This window comes from Mesoplodon densirostris, chromosome 1, assembly GCF_025265405.1.
Source record: "Mesoplodon densirostris isolate mMesDen1 chromosome 1, mMesDen1 primary haplotype, whole genome shotgun sequence".
Lineage (NCBI taxonomy): Eukaryota > Metazoa > Chordata > Mammalia > Artiodactyla > Ziphiidae > Mesoplodon > Mesoplodon densirostris.
This window is the reverse complement of record NC_082661.1, coordinates 792937-813074: the sequence shown is the minus strand read 5'-3', so window position 1 is coordinate 813074 and position 20138 is coordinate 792937. Positions and strand designations below refer to the sequence as shown.

At 54.8% G+C, this 20138-nt stretch overlaps 1 protein-coding gene across 5 annotated transcripts in view; it reads left to right on the top strand.

The window, feature by feature from the left end:
• INPP5A (inositol polyphosphate-5-phosphatase A) overlaps positions 1–20138 on the top strand; it is a 180841-nt gene that overhangs the window by 109791 nt on the left and 50912 nt on the right. For all 5 annotated transcript variants that reach the window (XM_060098390.1, XM_060098388.1, XM_060098392.1 and 2 more), the window contains exons 5-6: positions 9942–10005; positions 17981–18084. In XM_060098390.1, coding sequence (XP_059954373.1) covers positions 9942–10005; positions 17981–18084 — 168 coding nt within the window. The remainder of the gene's footprint in view (positions 1–9941; positions 10006–17980; positions 18085–20138) is intronic.

The following is a 20138-nucleotide window of genomic DNA, read 5'->3' as shown; positions in this document are numbered from 1 at the left end:
GCCGCGCTCTGAACCCCTGGGCTGCTCACGCCCCGAAGAGGGGGAGGGGAGGAAGGTGGGCTGGAGCCAGGGCGCAGCGGCGGACGGTCAGCGTCAGGGCGCGACCTAGAGGCCGGTCAGGTGAACGCGGGCTCCGAAGCCTGAGGACCGGTGTTTGGAGTGGGCGGGGCCCTGACTCCAGGAAAGGACAGGAGGCCGCGTGGCTGGTGCTCGTTTAAGGACACTGTGGCACGTGGTCTCTCACAGACCTTTGTAGGCAGATTGGACCAGGCACCCCTACAAATGAGGCTTTCCTGGTGTGTTTGCCCAGATCGCAAGGCTAGAAACTGCAGAGCTGAAGACAAGATTAATGAACTGCAGGTGGGCCAGCAGAAAATGGTGAAAGGAATCGTGGAAAGACAAAGGGTGGGGTGGGAGGTGTGTGGTCTGACAGACGTGGAATCGGAGCTGAGGGGAACGCTGAGGGCATCAGAAGTCATGTTTGAACAGAGAATAAGTGACAGTTTCTAGCATATAAGAGACAAACACACAAACTCAGCAATCCCAATGAGCCCCAAACAGGATAAAAAAAAAAAAAAAATCTGTGTCCAGACAGATCATAGTAAAACTGAACAGAACCCTGGACAAAGGGGACTCTTTAAAAGCTGCCGTGGGGCAAAGACGGGTCCCTCCCAAGGGGCAGCGGTGACGCCGACGGCCGCCTTCCCAGCCAAGGCCACGTCCCAGCAGGAAGCTGCCGGCGCAGGATCCCAGGTCCACAGAACACCTTCAGGATGGAAGGTGACATCGACGTTTTTATTCAAATGAAACCAAAAAGGATTTGTCACCAGCAGACCCACCCAAGGGGCAGTAAATCCTGGAGGACATTCTTCTTGCGGAAGGAAAAGGACCCCAGGTGGAAAGTAGAGGCTGGAGGACCGAGGGCGGTGAGCACGTGTGGGGCGAACATGGTGGGAAGATTGCCTGCAGTGTAGACGCGGGGTTGAAACCCACCAGCACCAGCACCAGCACCAGCAGGCAGTGGTGTCAGTGGAATCAGTGTCTACAGGGCTCTGCCATGTTGAAAAAGGGCTGTGAGGCTTGAGCAGCTGGGGTCCTGCGAGCCATGCCCTTTGCAGATGCTGCTGTTTTAGCATTTCTGTGAGCTCAGGACTGGGTTAAATTATTTGAAACAGAAGTAGATGGCAGTTTCCCAATATAATTGAAGTTTAAAAATCAATTAAACCTTTTTAGTAGCATTTTATATTCCCAGGCTTTTCTGATGGCAGAAGGTAGTTTGTAAACAGCGTGCATCCGTGTTGGCTGGCTCTTAAAGTGCATTTTACTTCACTTAATCCTACATCCATGATGCTCATAGCCTATTTCTCCAGAACATCTGTAGGAATGAAATTGTAATTGAAAAGCTAATGATTTTTGGAAGACAAAAGATGAGAGTCAGAGCTGTTTTAATAATTATGATGCAAACTCTCTACATAATTTAATTGGGATAAATGTTTATTGATTTACTTTGGTAATCATTTAGCCATGGACCTATGACAACAAATTTCATAATTAAAACTAGTCGTTATTTTAAGTCTGATATTTTTCTTTGCTCATTATCAAAACTTTCCATTTGCAAGGTATTATTATTGAAAAGAACATTCATACTGCAAAGGAATCTCATTTTGGGACAAAATACTTAGGTGATGTAAAGTTAAAGATGGTTTGGGGGTGCTTGCTGAGGGGCTCGAGGTCTGCGGCATTTCTCACCATTGCCTTGGAGGTTGATGGGCCCACAGCGTGAATTCTGTCTCGTGGACGGATTTACTTTCCCACCTGCTGCCAGGCTTCAGCTCCCGGAACTTGTTAAATCAGGCCAAGTCAGTAGCATTTCCCTTTTGAAAAGGAAGGTCCAAGATACTGCCTTGAACAAAAGCGAGTGATTCTGTGGGGGGAGGAGGGTGTCGGGTCGTGGACAGGGGCATCTGAGAGCGTCTCCCAGGTGCTGGGTGTGTCCGGGGCCCCCACGAGTCCCTGCCCTCGGGGAGCAGCAGCTGTCTGGGATCCTCGGCTGCAGGATCCTGCCAGAATTTCTTCCACATCACCACTGCCCCGAGCTGTGGGATCTGGGCTCGGTGCCCAGGCCCGGGCACTCAGTGTGCCAGCGGGTCAGGCCCCGTGGCCATGCCCCCTCAAGACCACCCCCAGGACTCCTCCTGCCCTTGTCCTGTCCTCTTCCCTGACTGTGCCTGGTCCCCGCTGACCATTCCTGGTCCCCACTAACCATTCCTGGTCCCCACTGACCCCCTATTCTCATGACCTCCCTGTGTCCCCGCTGACCTCCCGGGTTCCTTACTGACCTCCCCGTGTCCCCACTGACCTTCCCGTGTCCCCGCTGACCTGCCGTGTCCCTGCTGACGGCCCCCTGTCCCCTGCCCTTTGCACTGGCTCTTGTCCCTCCTGGGGGGCTCTCCACACACCAAGCATCCCATTTACATCTGGGCCCAAACATCTGTCCTGGACTCCGGGCCTGATGTCCCCCTGAGGTGTCTTAGGGCCATTTCAGCCCCAGCTTGTCCAAAGCTGGACCCCTTCCCTCCCAAACTCTCCCCGTCTCAGGTGATGGCAGAGCCCACCTCCAGCTGCCTGGGCAGCACCCTGGCTCCACCTGTTCTGTCAGGACGTCCTGGGGATAGTGCCCCCCGCTCAGAAGCTGACCGTCCCTGCGAGGCCCACGTCACCGCCCCATGCCCCGCACCGCCCTCAGGCTCTCAGGCCAGACTTTGCGCTGCCTGAGCGCGGCTCGATATGGTGCAGACGGTTTGCGGGGTGCGTGGGTTCTCTGGGAGGGCTGTCCTGGGCCCACGGTCACCATGCGCAGGTCAGGGTGGGACCAGAGTCCTTGCAGCGCGGGGCCATGGCGATGTGCCCTGCCTGCAGCCCGCCTGCGAGGCCGTCTGGTGACACGTCAGCCCTCTTCACGCGGCCACTGGGAAGGGTTAGCGGCATGTCACCCTGGTGGGGTTTGTCGCGGGCCAGGGGACGCTGAGTGGCCATCACCGCGGTTTGCCTCCCGTCAGGACAGCAGTGCCTGCACTGGGTACTGGGCAGCCCAACGGGGGACAGCGCTGTGACAGGGCTCGGCGCCCGGGGCACAGCACGCCAGCCGCCCTGGTGCACGCTTTGTAAAATGCTTTTTAATTCAGCAACGGAACATCATTAACTTCGTAAGTGGATGAATACAGTGGACAACCGATTTGATTAACTTCTGGTGCCGCAGTCGGCGGGAGATCAAATGACATTACGCACGTCCCTGGCGCAGGCGGGCTGCCTGGAGTGGGGCTGCAGGGTCAGCGGGGGTCCGGGGGCGTCCTTCCACGTGTAGCCCACAGGCTGACGTGGAGAGTCAGTCAGTTCCTGTTCGAGGTCGCAGAGCTGCTCGGAGAAGCAGCAACACCTCAGCGCAGCGTCCCCGCAGGCCGCCTTCTTGTGACGTGGGCTGACACGGCCAGTCGTGCCTCCTTGTCCAGTTAGGCTGCCCGTCCGAGAGTTTATTATACGGAGAAGATCAATGAAGCTCTGCATTGATGGAAGCAAGAGCCTTGTTTCATTTATTATTGTTTATAATCTAATGAATGTTACAGTAACTTTGCTTTGATTTATTACTCCATCTATTAAATTGTTTTAAAACCCGGAGTCTTGGGGCTTACTCTTGTGAAATGGTTGTTCCCCTTATCCGTGAAACTGCGTTATTCTTCGCAGTCAGGCTCAGCTTCTTGGAGGCGCTGGAGGCTGCGTGTTAGGTTGTCCTTTGAACTCTGCGCGTTGGCTCCAGAGCCGTGGACCCATCTCTCATCGGGGTGCCCTGCGCCTCTGTGACTCTCTCGTCTGACCTGTGGATTCGTGCCATGTGCCAGGCCTTGTGCTGGGGACTCAGAGGTGACCAGACCACCCTCAAGGAGCTCCCTCTGCTCCTGATAAAGAAGGGAATAAGCACACAGCCAGAGTGGGCAGCACTGCAGAAGGACAGGGCTCTGCGGGGCTGCAGTCCGGGAGGGCTGCTCAGAGGAGGCAGCATTTCCATGGGCCTCGTGGTGCCCATGAGGCTCTATTCCCATGGAAACCTGTGACCTCAGGCTCTCATGAGAAGAAGCTGGCACAGCAGGTAATGCCTTGATGACGGCAGAACTTGGCCATCTCCAGGCCTGGAAGGGCCAGTGTGGCCAGAGCTCTGTGAGCTGGGTGGGCTCACAGAGGAGGGAGGGTGAGGAAGGGTGGCTGGAGAGCAGAGGAGTGCAGGCCAGACTCCTGGAGGCCCCGGCAGTGGGGGGGAGGGGCGGGGGAGCGGTGGACGGAGCAGGGGTCCCACCTGGTGTGGGGCAGGGGAGGTGAGAGACACGTTTCTGTGACCGCGGCGTTCACGCGGGGAGTGGGCGTTTGGGGCGGAGGTGGCGGTGGAGAAGCAGCGGGAGGCGTCCAGAGAGAACGAGGTTTCCAGTGGGAGCAGGAGCGGGACCGACGCCCTAACGTCCTGAGTCGGAGAGGCTGGACTCCTGCGGGAAGTCACGTGGGGACTGAGTGCCCTGCACTGGAGGCTGGCCTCCGGGGCGGGCGCTGCAGGGTGAGCTGGCGGCTGCTACCACGTGGAGCTGGGGAGGAGACCCCGGGGAGGCCGAGAGTGGTGTCCTGACACCCATAATGAAGGCCGTGCAGGAGGGCAGGTCGGTGACAGGAGGACAGGTCCCGTGTTGCTGGGAAGCTGAGGGTCCCAGAAAGTCTCCTGTGGATTTGCAGCTGGGCTGTCACGGAGACTTGGCTTAGCGATTTCAGCGGGTGGTGAGGACAGAGACAAGGCTGGGAACAGGCAAAACCCTGGGCACGGCACAGCAGACAGAATCCAGCGTGGTGTAAACATGTGCGTCGTGAGCAAGCCAGGCCAATGCCAAGAATGCAAGGCTGGCTTAACATTTTAAAATCTCTTAAAACAATTCACTGCTTTAACCATCCAGAAACCAGACCTCAGTATGGTTAAAGATATATCATGTTTATGGGCAGGAAGACTGCGTAGTATCACAAAGACGTCAGCTGTCCCCAAGTCAATCTGTGTTTGTAACCCTAACCCCAGCAGGATGTTTTGGGTGTAATTTGGCAGTTGTTCCGGAGTTTTATATGCAAGTTATAAAGGGCCAAAAATCACAGAAACAATTGTGAAGAAAAGCAAAACGGGGCATTTATTTATGTTACTAAATATCAAGACTTATTATAAAGCTAAACTAGGAAAAAGTGCTATTAGAAATAGACCAATGGAACAGAACCAAGAGCCCAGAGAACAGATCCCCAAACGGATGGAAAAGTGGTAAAGGAGTCGTCACATACGTGATGGGGAAACCGGACAGTATGGAATTCCATATGGAATGAAGTAACGCTAGATCTCCCCTTGCGCCATACCCACGAATAAGTCCCTGTTGTTGTAAAAACCTAAATGGGAAAGAAACAACCTTACACGTTTTACATGGAATATTGAGACTCATTGTGGGGTCAGGCTAGGGAACTGTTTCCAGACAAGACATAAAGACGAAACCCTAAAGGACTATGTTGGCTAATTTGACTACCTTAAAAATAAAGGCTTTCATTTCATGAAAGATACCATAAAAAATTGACTAGGTAAGGCACAGAGAGTGGGGGAATTCTCTGTAATACAAGTAGTAGACAAGGGAAATAGAAAATAAGCAAAGGATAAGAATAAGGTGTTCGCAGGAGAAACCCAAGTTTCCACTCCTCTTAAAAAGAGGTGCTCAGCTGCGCTAGTCTAAGAAAAACGCGAATAAGACAACAGCGATGTGTAATCTCACCCCAGTCGGCTGGCAGAGATCCAGGTGTGCCGGCACCAGGTCCTGGCAAGGGTGTGGGGCAGCAGGCACTGCTGGGCGCCGTGTAGAAACCTGCGTGGAAGGTGCCCATCCACCGTGACCCAGAAACCCCAGCCACTTGTCACATACACGTACATGCACGTTTAATGCACCCGGGTGTGTATCTCTCCCATGTGCTCAAGGACACCGTGCAATGTTCGTTTTAGTATTGGTTCTAATAGTGAAAACATTGGAAGCAGTCTTCATGTCCAACAGCAAAACTGGATAAATAACTTGCAGTATTATTGTATATTGGATCTTGTAGCATTAAAAATAAGCTCATGTTACATGTTGCAACATCGAACGTTTCTAAAATAGAACTTTGAATGGAAAATAAAACAAGTTCCTTAGCCAGAGCAATGTTGAGGAAAAGACATGGAACTGCAAGGATCAGACTCCCTGAGTTAAGACTATACTACAAAGATACAGTCATCAAAACAAGTTCCTGAGGAGGGAGGAGGTACGATGGTGCAGATAAAGTTGGTGAAGGCTCTGAGCCCTTGCAAGGGTGCCTTTGACCTTGGTCATCGACACTGAAGATGGCAGCCACCTCTGGGGGGACAGTTGCGTTGGGAGTGTCCAGCACAGCGGACACCTTGGAAGTCCCCACACGACCTCAGGCCTTTCTAGAGCAGTGACACCCGTGTGCGCCTGCTTATCGCCCTGCTCCCCCCATAGCCCCCATGCTGAGTTTTGTGCCGATCGCTTTATTCCTTCGTTCTGTTTAAACGCACTCTTTTGATTGTGTTTCTGTTATCCTGGCACCACGCCCTGTGAAGTTTCAGGAACTATCCTCTTTCTCAACATTGCAAAGCCCCTCTGTGGTTTTTGGTGTGACTTGCTTGTTCTCCTTGCCGTGTCGTGCTCCACTGTAGGACTGGATCACGAGTATCTGTCTTCACGTTGTTAGGTGTTTGGTTGCTGGGTCTGTTGGTGTTTCTGGCAGTGCCGCCTGCCTTCCCATGCGTGTGTCCTGAGAGCCCCGGCTTCTGAGAGAGAGCTCTGTGTGTGTTTATGCACGGCTTCCCTTGGGTGTAAACTAGCTGTGAGGCCGTGGAGCTATCCGTCTCCCCATGGCTGTGTGCTCAGAGCTTGCGGGTCCCCCGTGTTACGAGGGATCCACAGCCAGCCTGGGTGCACATCACAGCCTCTCGTGTCCTGAACTTTGTTCTCCGAGGGTGGAGATGTTTGCATCTGATCCTGCTGGAAAGTCAGTGCTGAGCTGAGCACAGCTGCTTCCCTGACACCACAGCGCGTGTGCACATGCAGGGCCGTACCTCATTTGGGGGCCCCGTGTCCGCTGTCTGCTCCCCGGGATGGAGCAGGTGACATGTCAGGGGTTCATCATAATCTCCAAACCAAGGGGCCTTTCCAGCCGTGAGTCATTCACGCCCATTGATTCTAACGTAGAGCAGCTCACGTTCTGTGGTTTGCTGCAGACTGGAGGATTAGTTATCAGCTGTGTCTTAGGAAGTTCTTATCCTCTTCTCAGATGCATTTATTTTATTTTTTAAAAAAATGACATGTTGAAAATGCTTTATCCGTAGAAACAATGTAATGTAGTGCCTTCCGGGAGGAGCTGTGTTGCATTTAAAGGCAGTTGGCCTTCCTGATGGGCAGATTCCCTGGCCCTAGGCTGTGTGTGACCCCCTGGCACGCCCTCTCCTGTCCTAGAATGCAGCAGCTGGCTTCTCGGAGAGCCCCCTACCTGGGGGACGGCGGTGGGTGTTCCCCGAGACTTGGAGGAGGGAAGCTCCCTTCTGCAGGCGCCCTGGGAGCTGAGACCCAGCCTTCCTGTTCCCACGGTGCCCTCAGAGGCACTGTTAGCGCCTGGGGTCGTGTGCGAGAAGCACTTGTATGGTTTCCTCTTTCATTGTATCTGGAGAAGAAAATTTCGCTCCTGTGCCCCTTCCTGCTCAGTCGATTAGACTTGAGGGTTCGGAACTGTCTGAAAGCCAACTGGACGCGGGGGCCGAGGGCTAACCTGTACCTGGGCCTCTAACGTTGGCGCAGAAATGATCGGTTAATGAATGTCTGATCTGTTTGCATATAAAAGGTGGAGGGGTGTTTCCAAGGAGTAGCTTTTGCCGGTGAGTCCCCGGCCCGCGGCAGGTGGGTGGCGGCTCCGTCCGTGGTGCCCTCCGCAAATCCACGCTTCGCCGACGTCTGTGGATGCGTGGCTTCCTGTCCAGCATGGGGGCCGTCTGCCTGCGGCCCCGTCCCTTGCCCTGGCTCTGTGTACCTGCAGAGCGGCCTGCGGCTTTCAGAGATCACCTCCCGCAGGCAAACGAGCGCCCAGGTGTGGCCTGTGGTCCCGTCAGCCGTTAGCCGACCTGCTACAGGCAGGGGACTGGCTTCGCAGCACTGCAGACCCTCGAGGATCCAGTGGAGCCGGGCAGGTGGGACCAGGAGCCACACGGGCCGGATCTGGTCCGCACCCAGCACCCCTTCAGAGCCCTGTCACGAGAACTGTGGCCTTGGGTCCCCGTAGCCGCGGGGCGAGGCCGCCCCTGAGGCCATCTCGCTGCCAGAGGTCAGGGCGCCCGCCCTGTGTCTGCTGCTCCGGGGACACAGGAGCGGCTGGACTGCATTTCGCTAATGGAGAATTAATAAGCACTCTTGACAGTCAGGTTTATAAATATGTAAAAAGTATTTTAATTGTTTCTAGCAAAACAGGCAAGGAGTCAATACTCTGAGACGTGACGAACACACTGCTGACAGGTGCGGGGTCAGAGGACCCGCGAGCCGGCGTCCCGTCGGCAGGCTGCTTCCCGCCACCTGTCCTCACAGCCTGTGACAAATGGGCCCTGAACTGTATCGATGGAGTCGGTCAGACGTTGAAAAAGTTGAGTTGAACTTTGACTTGAAATATTCATTAGAGCTAATTATGGATTTTCTGACTCTATGAGTTACAGCTCTGTACCTGCATTGGCAATTAATTTTCCATTTATTTATTGCAAACTTCTTAATATTGCGTTAGCTTTATCGCAGCCAATGAGGCAAATAGTTCAAATCTTTGCAGTTGCGTTCTTTACTTACGCTTTTTCTGAGTGCTTTCTTTACCCAAGCAAACGGGAGGATATCCGTTCGCTCGTGGGCGTGTCCTGCCGCGTCCCAGGGTCCAGTGCTGCCCACGCCCCTCTTCTTGGAGGGGCCTTGACCGTCCACGGTCAGAACAGAGAGCGGAGGCTGGTCCTCGCGTGTGTGCGCCGTGGTGCCCAGCTCCTCTCAGAGAGGATTCGGGGCAGAGACCTGATGGGTGAGTCAGGCAAGCAGCACGTGCGCTCCGTTTATTTTGTGCCTGCGCTGTGGGGAGCCTGTCGGCACTGACCACATGCCTGAGTCCCCGTCACACACATGGATACACACGAAAAAGATGTGTAACTACACACGCACACACACACCCAGTTAAGTCTGAATCCCAGGTAAACAAGTGACTTTGGGCGCCAGATGCCCCATCCCCGCCCCAGCCCAGTCCCTGCACTTTGGCCTTTTCCTGAGGGGGGCGAGCAGGGCTGACTCATGGCCCAGGACAGCTCCCCGCACCCGGCGGGCGCCCCGCGGCTGCTCATGCTGTTGACCGTGGATGGGCAGGGCCGGTGGCTCCGGAGGCTCTGAGGTTGCAGCTCAGTCCTGAAGGACGAGCAGGTGACTGCAGGGGACTGGACCGGGCGGCAGGCGGCGGGCCTGCCGAGGGGCAGGGGGAGCCATGGCGAGGCCGTGCTGCCCGGAGCGGAGCCGTGTCCTGCACTCAGGAGCCACCCGCTCTGCCCCGACCCTCGCCCGCCGGACCGCTGGACCCCGCAGCGGACGGGAGGCGGGGGGGGCGGGTGCGTCCACAGGGGAGCTGCCCACTCGGGCTGGGCTAGCGGCCGGCGCTCCTGGCGTCCTGGGTCAGGAAGTGTCTGCGGCTGCCTGTTGAGTTTGGGGGCTGATTGGGCTTCAGTGAGCTGAACTCCTTTTCTCACCCACAGAGCTTCTTAGTCACCGCTCAGGACTGCTTCAGAAACGCTCCCGGGCTGGCCTCACTCCATTTCTCTGTTTGCTCTACAGGCACTAGGAAGCTTTTACTTTCTTCACGAATCCTTAAAAAACATCTCCCAGTTTGACTTTAAAGGTAAGACTCCACGTGTGCCCTGCTGTCCTCTGGGATCCTCCATCTTGGTGGAGCCCCGACCCCCTGCCCGCTAGTCTGGCTTCTCCTGGTCCCTCCCACCCAGTGTTCCTGCCAGAGCACCGCATGGTCTGGGTTTGATCGAGGGGTTTGCACAGTCACTAAGCAGGAAATCATGAGGACACCTGCTTTCTGGCTTCTCTGAGGCCGAGGTGGCCGGCCTGTGCTGGGCGGCTTCCCGCTCCCCGTCCCGCCCCGCCCGCGGCTCCCAGCCCGTTACCGCACCTCTGCCACCCCTCACGGCTCTGGCGGGTGACTCTAGCTTTCCTATAATACAGTTAAGAGCAGAGGGAAGTGTTTTGTATCTGTGTTCCTGCCGAAAGTGAGAAAGTAAAAAAAATGAAAAACACAACTGGAGGATAGCATATTTCAGAAAAAAATGGGCGAGAGCATATGTTTGTGGCCGAGCAGAACATGTAGCCCCGTGTCTAATGTGTAAACACTGTGTGTCTGTACCGAGAAGAGTCACCCAAGATGCTCATGACACGAGGGTGTGTGAGTCTGTCCCCTGATCTGAGGAGCTGCCGTCCCTGCTCCATTCAGTCTGCGGGATGCGTGTGCATTTATCTTCCACGCAGGGTTGTCTCTTCATGTTACATGTAAATCCGTCTGAGCTCCACTTGGGCTGTTGAGCCAGATCACATTAATCTGAGATGCCTCCCGAGGTGAGATAACTGTGGGAGCGGCTGATTATGTCGGTTTGTTCAGATTCATTTTCACCACTCACTCGGGAGACGGATCTCACTCACCAAGCTGGGAAGCAGTGATTCCATCCGCGTTGAGAACAGGGTCCCAGCCAGCAGGTGACTGTTCGCCGGCCCCGTAGCCTGAGCTTCCTCTGCGCTTGAGACGCAGCATCTGCCTTTCCTGCCGAGGAGCTCAGAGCGGCCCAGCAGACCTGGCGGGAGCCGGGGCTGGGGCCACTCTTCCCACGACCCTACCAGACGCTGGACGTCGAGTGTCCTGTCCTGTCCTCGGGCCACGGAGCTGTGAGCAGAGGGGCTGTGCAGACACGGCGGCTCCAGACGAAGCTGGAACAGAACAGGCTGCGCTTCTAATAAACCTGCACCTCAAACTCCACAGGTGCCACGTCTGTTGAACTTTTCCTTCTTCCAAGTAACCTTGTGCAGACATGTTTTATCACTAAATCAAACTCGTCCTACAGTACCTGGCTGGCCCACAGTTTATTCACAGCTGTACCTTCCATGTACATTTATCTGACTCTAGCAAAACCTCCATGCTGTCAGTGACAAGACCCATGACAAAACGGGCAGCGGCCGTGCCCTGAGCAGGCGAACCTGGCAGGAGGCTGTGTCGAGTCTGAAAACACCCCGGGGCGTGGCGTGGCAGGTGTTGCTGCCTACCGATCCCTAGCGCGGGCGAGGCCGGGGTCTCGGGCAGGCTCGCACTTCTGCCTGGAATTGAACTACAGCAAAAGCAATCCAGGTTTGTGAAGTTTGAATCAACTTTTGAAAAGAAACAGCCTGAATTTTAACAAAATGTGTTCCTACTTAGAAACTTGAGATGAAAAGGGATGAAAGGGACTCCAGTTTCTGGTCCAGCACGTGATGAGCTTGGAAGCTGTCACTCAATCCTCATGAGAGACGATCCAAACACGCTGAAAAGAGATGATTCTTCTTAGGTCCCTCAGAGGAGCAAGGTCACAGGGCACACTGCTGCCCCCGAAACAGGGGAGACAGACAGACGGGCCCAGAGAGTCAGAGCCCACTGAGCAGAGAGCACCGCACGGCCAGGACACTAAGAGAGGCCGAGCGTGGGCAGCTGGCGGGGGAAGCGCACCCAGGCTCAGGGCCTACCCTGTCATGGGCTTTACCTCCTGGAAGCTAACCAGGTTCTCACACTGAATATCAAAGAAAAATCCCCAGACATTTCTGGCAGGGGAGGGGAAAGTAGCTATTGTGAAATATGCCCAGACAACTCTGTTCTTCTTAAAGGCCTGCCCTCGGGGAAACCCTGAGCCCAGCCCACTGGGGTCTGATCAGGGCCTAACCAATGGGGGAGGGAGGTAGACGATTGCAGCCTCCTCTAGCCTTCCTGTGCAACCTGAGAAAACAAGAAGAAGAGCAAATTAAATCCAAAATAAGCAGAAGAAAAGAAATAATAAAATTGGAGCATACATCAATGAAATTGAAAACAGACACTCAGAGAAAACTAATGAAACCAAAAGCTAGTTCTTTGAAAAGATCAATAAACTTGGTAAACCTTTAGCCAGGCTAGCCAAGAAAAAAAGAAGACACAAATTACTAGTATTAGAAATGAGAAAGGGGTCATCAGTACTGATCCTGTGGACATTAAAAGGATGATCAAGGTATATTGTGAACAAGTCTATGCATATAGATTTGATAACTTAGATGGCCCACTTCTTTGAGAGATACGATCCACCAAAACTCATTCAAGGAGGACTAGATAATATGCATGGGCCTTTGTCTATTAAAAGGAATTCAATCAATAATTAATAACCTTCTAAAAGCATCAGGCCCAGATGGTTTCCCTGGTGAATTCCACCAAACATTTAAGGAAGAATTTATACCAATCCTCTACAATCTCTCCCAGAAAATAAAGGCAGAAGGAAAACTTCCTAATTCATTCTATGAGGCCAGCATTACCCTAATAACAAAACTAGATAAAGGTATTACAAAAAAGGAAAACTATAGGCCAGTATCTCTCATGAACAGAAAATGCAAATTCCTCAATATAATATTAGCAACTCAAAACTAACAATGTATAAGAAAAATTATACACTATGCCGATTCAGATTTATCCCAGGTATGCAAGCCCGATTCAACATCCAAAAAATCAATTAATGTAATCCCTCACATCAATAGGCTAAAGAAGAAAATCACATGATTATATCAATAGATATAGAAAAAGCATTTGATAAAATCCAACACCCATTTATAATAAAAACTCTCAGCAAACTAGGAATAGAGGAGATCTTCCTCAATTCAATAAACAGAGATTCTACACTAACTTCAAAATTAATGGTGAGAAACTAGATACTTTTACCCTAAGGTCAGTAACAAGGCGGGGATGCCCACTCTCACCATTTCTCTTCAACATCATACTGGAAATCTTGGCTAATAAGACAAAAAAAAAAAAAAGGAAATTAAAGGCTTATTGATGGGAAGGGGCTGTCTTAGTTCTTAGGTGACATGTTTACATAGAAAATCCCAAGGAACCACCACCAACAACAGTAGCAACAAAAACTGGTACCAGTAAGCAAGGTTGCAGGGTATGAGGTTAATAAGCATACGTCAGTGGCTTTCCTCGATACCAGCATTGAACAGGTAGAATTTGAAATTTAAAACACAATATTATTTACCTTAGCACACGTACAAAAAGAAGTACTTAGGAATAAATCTGACAAAATATATATAATATCTACATGAGGAAAACTACAGAATCTGATTGAAGGAATCAAAAAAGACCCAAAGAAGTGGAGAGATAGTTCATGTTTATGGATAGGAAGACTCAGTATGGTCAAGTTTTCCCAACTTGATCCATAGATTCAACACAAGCTCATTCAAAATCCCAACAAGTTATTTTGTGAATATTGACAAACTGATTCTAAAGTTTATATGGTGAGGGAAAAGACCCAGGAGAGCCAACACAATATCGAAGAAGAAGAACAAAGTCGGAGGACTGACACTACTCAACGTCAAGACTTTCTATAAAGTTACAGTAATCAAGACAGTGTGGTGTTGGTAAAAGAAGAGACGGATAGATCAATGGCACAGAAGAGAGAGCCCAGGAATGGACCCACACAAATACAGTCAACTGATCTTTGACACACGAGCAAAGGAAACAAAACAGAGCAAAGAGACTCTTCTCAACAAGTGGTGCCAGAACCTGCTGGACATGCACGCACACAAAAAGGAATCTAGTCACAGACCTTACACCCTCACAAAAACTTAAAATGGATCATAGACCTAAATGTAAAATGTGAAACTGTAAAACTCCTAGACGATAACATAGTAGAAAATGTAGGCGAACCTTGGGTTCAGTGATGACTTTTTAGATGCAACACCAAAAGCATGATCCATGAAAGAAATAATTTTAAGTTGGACTTTACTAAAGTGAAAAACTTACATTCTGCAAAAGACACTGTTAAGAGAATGAGAAGACAAGCCAGAGATGGGAGAAAATGTTTGCAAATGACACATCTGATAAAGGACTGTTATCCAACATATACAAAGAGCTCTTAAGACTCAACAATAAGAAAGCAACCCAATTTAAAAGTGAGCTAAAGATTTGAACAGACATCTCACCCAGGAAGATATACAAATAGCAAATAAACATATGATGAAAAGATATTCAACATCATATGTCACCAGGGAAATGCAAATTAAAACAACAATTAAAACCACTACACACCTATGAGAATGGCTAAAATCTGAAAACTTGACACCGCCGTGCTAGCAAGGACGTGGAACAACAGGAGCTCTCACTCACTGCTGGTGGGAGTGCAGAACGGTCCAGCCTCTTTGCAAGACAGGTTGGCAATTTCTTGCAAAGCTAGACATACTCTTACACATCCCTTGGCATTTACTCAAATGAGTTGAAAACTAATGTCTGCACAAAAACCTTTACAGCAATGTTGACAGCAACTTTATTCGTAATTAGCAAAACCTGGAAGTAACCAGAATATGTCCTTCATAGATGAACAAATAAACAAGCTGTGGTACAGAGACAATGGAATATTATTCAGCAGTAAAACAAAGTGAGCTATCACGATACAAAAACTCATGGAGGAACCTTTTAGGAGGAACCTAAAATGTGTGTTCCTGACGGAAAGCAGCCCACGGGAGGAGGCCGCCTGCAGTATGTGGCCAACGACTGAGGAGACGATGGAGACAGTAGAAGCATGGCTGGTTGACAGGCGCTGGGGGAGGGAGGGATGGACAGGTGGAGCACGGGGGTAGGGCCGTGGAAGGGCTCTGCGTGCCACTGCAGCGGTGGGTACATGGCGTCATGCGTTCGTCAGGACCCCTAGCGCGTACGAGCCCAGCAACACGAGATGTTGGGAAGCTGTTGGCGGGGCGGATGGGAACTCTCCACTTGCAGCTCAGTTTTTGTAATCCCCAGACAGCTCTACAAATACAGGCTCTTTTTTTTTTTTTTTTCTGTGGTACGCGGGCCTCTCACTGTTGTGGCCTCTCCCGTTGTGGAGCACAGGCTCCGGACGCGCAGGCTCAGTGGCCATGGCTCACGGGCCAAGCCGCTCCGCGGCATGTGGGATCTTCCCGGACCGGGGCACGAACCCGTGTCCCCCGCCTCGGCAGGCGGACTCTCAACCACTGCACCTCCAGGGAAGCCCCAATACAGTCTCATTTTTAAGAAAGAGGCCTCCTCCCCCTACCCCTCCCCAGTCTCCCTCTCTTTCCTCAAGGGAACTGGGGTTTCATCTCAGCAGAACCGCCTGCTGTGCAGCCCCCGCCCTGTCCTCAGTTCCAGGAGCCTGCAGGTGGCTGCCCGTGCCTCAGAGCCGGTCCTGCACCTGTGCCCGCCTGGCTCACCGAGGGCTGCTGCGTCTGTCCTATGGGCATCCATCCGTCCTGAGGATGTCCGTTTGGGGGGGCGTCCACCCCTTTTCAGCTCATGAACCGATGCCCCCAGTGGGCTGTTTTGGTGATTCAGCCTTTGCTACGAGGATCCCCATCCTGAGCAGACCTTTAGAAAGAACTTTCTTTATTCTCAGGTCCAGGCGATACTCAGGCCGTGGCGGTTAGCAAAGGGGCGTAGGAAGGAGGGATAAATAACCCCCTACAGGGCGCCCGGTCGGTGGGCCCGAATGGCCCCAGCAGCAGCTCAGCGCCTCCCAGGGACGAACCCGGATGTCGGGAGGAGGGGCGTCCCTAGGACCCGGCGGAGGCCGGCCGCTGCCAGGGGCTGGACCTCCGCCCGGCCCTCACCCTCCTCAGAGGCCTCGCGGGGGCCCAGGGCCACCCCTTGCTCCTTCATCAGGCTCAGCTCCGCCCTGCTCCGGGGCTCCCCTGACCGCCCCCCAGGTGACACCCTCCCGTCCTCCGCACTCGGCCGCCGTGCTCCCCGGTCCGAGCGGCCTCCCTCCTCCTTCCCACTGCCTCAGGCTCGTCAGCAAGACCCGGCTCTGGCCTCTGCGCGGCCACACTCGGGGAGTATCCACGTCCCGTGTCCTAATCCACGTCCATCTCCCCGCCTCATGCCCAGGCCCGCTCTCTGGGTCGTGTCTGCATCCCATGTCCGCGTCCTCAGCTTCTGGCCGGGCCGCACGGCACTCAGTGGACGTCCTGGTGCCCACGGGTGCAGGGAGGGCCCAGGAGGGGAGCTGGAGGCCCGGGTGGGGTGGAGGGAGGGGCGAGGCGGGTGGGTCTACACCACACCGCAGGCTGCAGCCGCCTGAGAGCCTGGCGCCCCGGGCGGTCTGTGCGGGACAGGCCTGCCGTCAGCAGGAGTGGTCAGCTGCCCTGCTCCGGGGCCAGGGTGGCCTGTCCACCTAGCGCAGGGGAACTGGACGCGACGTGCCAGTGACGGCAGGTGTGCCTCGCAGACAGCACTCCCCCCCCGGCCCCCTGCCACCTGATGCCGGCTGTGTGCGGTGATGTTTGGTAAACGCTGTCCTTCCACGGGGATGGCTGGGTGGTCACAGTAAGCGCCTCCTGTGATGAACACATTCTGCGTCACTTCCCACCGCGGTGGGTGTTGTGAGTGGTCGGGGCTTCGTGCCTTGTTTGTTTACACCGGCCTGTGCCCACCTTCCCAGGCACCAGCCTCCTGGCTCGTGGGTTCGCCTGCGTTTCCCCCGATGGGCAAACCCGGGGGTGGGAGGGTAGCCTCAGGGCCAGCTGCACCTGTCATCTGAGGCTCGTCTCCGTGGTTTGGGAGCCAAGTCAGAGGAGCAGTGGGTACAGCGCAGCTCCGTCCTGGGGGAGGGATCCACGTCACGTGCTGTCTGTGTGTCAGTGGGCCCGTGGGGGCAGGCGGCCCAGAGCCTGCAGGCGGGGCTGCCCGTGGGACGCGGAGCAGGGCCTCCACAGACACTCTGACGGGACGGTTCGTCCTTCGTCCCAAACACCAGGGATCTCCACACACCCCAGGACCCTCACCCCAGTGTCCTGGCCCGGGAGCAGGGGACAGGTGATGCTCCGGCAGCCGGTGGGGGCAGTCTGGCGACCGCCTGGGCTGGGGTCTCCCTGTGGTGGTCTCGGCAGGCCCCACCCCCGCTGCCTGGGCTCTCTGCTGGCATCTCGTGGGGAGGCTGACAGCCTTCCCGCCCACCAGACAAGAGTTTGAGGAATAGACACATTTGTGCATTAAACCCCACGGTGGTCTCTGAAAAGGAACGATCCCAGGTCTGGGTGTAAAAGGACCAGGCCAGGCCCTGTGTGCGGGGCGTCAGCCAGATGCAGGGGGGGCCTGCGGGACGCTGGACGGGGCGGGTGGCCAGGGACCGCTAGCCCAGAGTGCCTGGCCATCTTTCCTTGCCCCTGTCTCACGTAAGGACTCCCCTTCCCTGGTTATGAGTGATGCTGGCTGGATGCAAGGAGGAAATCGATGCTATTAAATAAATTCATCTTAAGTGTGAGTGGACGGTAACTCCACAGCCCTTTTAAATACAGTCGCAGTTTGCTCAGAGGATGCCAATTAGCCCCTGTAAATCTGCGGGCTGGGAGCTCGGAGCGGGTAATGAAGCCCAGTGTCAGATTCTAGGTCCAGGGATGGGAATGCATGAGCCAGGGCATCCCCGGGAGCAGCTGCCCCGCCTGGGGTCGTGGCCCTCGTCGGGTCTGCCTCCTGGGGCCTCCCTCGCCTCCACAGCACTGCCCGGGTGGGACGCGGGACCCCACGTGGCCCTGAGCTGGGGGGAGGGGGAGAAGAGCTGAAGTTACCCCCGGGTTCTTCTTCTGCTCTTTCCTAGCCAAGAAGTATAAAAAGGTCACTGGTAAGGAGATCTACTCAGACACGCTGGAGAGCACGCCCATGCTGGAAAAAGAGAAGTTCCCGCAGGACTACTTCCCCGAGGTACGTCGGGGCCCCGCCGGCCACACTCGTACTAGTGCGTTTACTTTCAGGTGGAATTTAGGACGTGAAATCTTCATACTTCACAGTGGGGATCCCCCAGCTGCCGTCGTGCTCCAGTATTCTGTCCTTCTGGGAGGTTCTAAAACCCGTGTGGGTTCATCTGGGTGGTCTTAGATGAGGGCTGGGAGAATCCGTTACATCGGTAGGTAAATTTTCCAATCATCATCGTTTCTAGGCAAAGGAACCTTCCCCCAGAGAGGGAGAAAAACCATAACCTGTTCATCTGGGGCCTGGGCTGTGCCAGGGGCCTCCCAGTAAACCTCAGTGTGAGCAGGTCGATCTGGCCAGTGATGTAACCCGACCAGAGAGCTCGGGCGTGCTGGGACAGTGGCACTCGGGGGGCTCTCCCCATCCCCAGGGTGCTGAGTGAGCCCCCGGCTCTCTCCCGGGCAAAGCCTTGGGTGTGGCCAGAGAGGCGCAGCCGCAGACTCAGAGCCGGGTGTCCCCACCCTGTGCGCTTCAGCAGAGGGAAGTGCAGGGTTACGGCTCACCCTCTGCTCAGACACAGTCGGAAAGCGTGGATGTGTTTCCTCTGGGTTTTAGTGCATTTTTGTATAGTTTTGTTATTTTTATGTAGCCGTTACGCTGCACACATAATTTTGGGTTCTGGTATTTTTAGTGAATGCTATCATGACCAGCATTTTTGGAGTCTCATAACCTGTGTAGTCCAGGTGTTGATCCAGACTGGATCACCTTCCCTTACGGGGCCTGTTGACTCGCAGTAGGAAGTGACCCGTGGCTGAAGCATTCGGGGGTGAGACTGAGAGCCGGGCGGCCCCTCCTCACAGCTGCGTTTCCACACGGCCCCCGAGCCCCCACAGAGCAGGTCTGCTTGGCCGAGGATTGCCCGCCGTGGCTCTGCGGAGCCGCCCCTCCTGGGGCACTGGGAACTGATTTCAGCAAGGCCGCAACTTTATTAACTCGCTTTATGACCCGATCCTGCAGTGGAGGAAAGGTGGCCGCCGCCTTGAAGGATGGGCCGCGTCCCTGGCCAAGGACGCGGTGTCAGGGGCCCGCCTCCTGCCCCGCCCGCCGCTGCCCCTGCCCCTCGGCACTGCTCCCCTCTGCTCTGCGTCCAAGGTTGGAGGAGGGTGTGGCTGGAAAGATCCAGAAGCTTCCCTTCTCAGCCTCCCATGAGTGCGGCCGAGCCCATGAGTCCTGCCGTCCTCCCGGGACATTGGCCAGTGGACGTGTCCAGCAGGAGGCCGGCCCAAGGTTCCCCGGATCAGGGCAAGGGCTGAGAAGTCAGTTTCAGAGGCCGTCAGTGCCGGTCTCCTGGCCCATCCCGATCCAGACTCACCCTCACTCCCCTGCAGGCAGCACGGGAGCCGGCACTGGCCCTGGCCCGAGAGCAACCAGGGACCCGGGTGAAAACGGCGCAAGCTGCGGGGAGGCGGGGGGCGGGGCCTGCAGCACCACAGACAGGGTCTCGGCCTCTTCCCCCACGCGGGCACCTTAAGAGCAGGAGAGGCAGCGTACAGAGGCCCACTGGGGACAGCCCTTAATGGGCTAAGGAAGAGGCTCTGGCATTTCAGCCGCTGCTCTGCAGGACGGACCCCTGACACCCCTGCTGATGTCCAGGGGCCACGCACCTGGCAGAGAAGGCAGGGCCGCTGGGGATGGCCGCACAGGGGCTGGATGGCTGGCAGGCAGTGCTGGGCCCGGGCCTGCGTGGGGCTGGGCGGGGAGCATTTGAGGCAGCCCTCTGAGCAGTTAAGTATCTTTGCAGCTCTCCCCTTTAACTGCCACTGAAGTCCTGAGCCGCGGCAGGTGCCAAGGCGAGCCCGTGGCCTGTGACTGGCAGGTGGCAGGGACGGCAGGTGGGCCTCTGCTCTTCCCGAGCCCACCCGTTCCCTCGAGGCGCTGCTCCCCCAAGCCACTGCCCACCCCGGGGATACCTGGTGCCGGGGATGGAGTTCCCACGCCGCGCCCCCCGCCAAGGACTGGGACGCACCTGGGTGACCTGGCTCGAGGTGGACGCCCAGTGCGTGGCC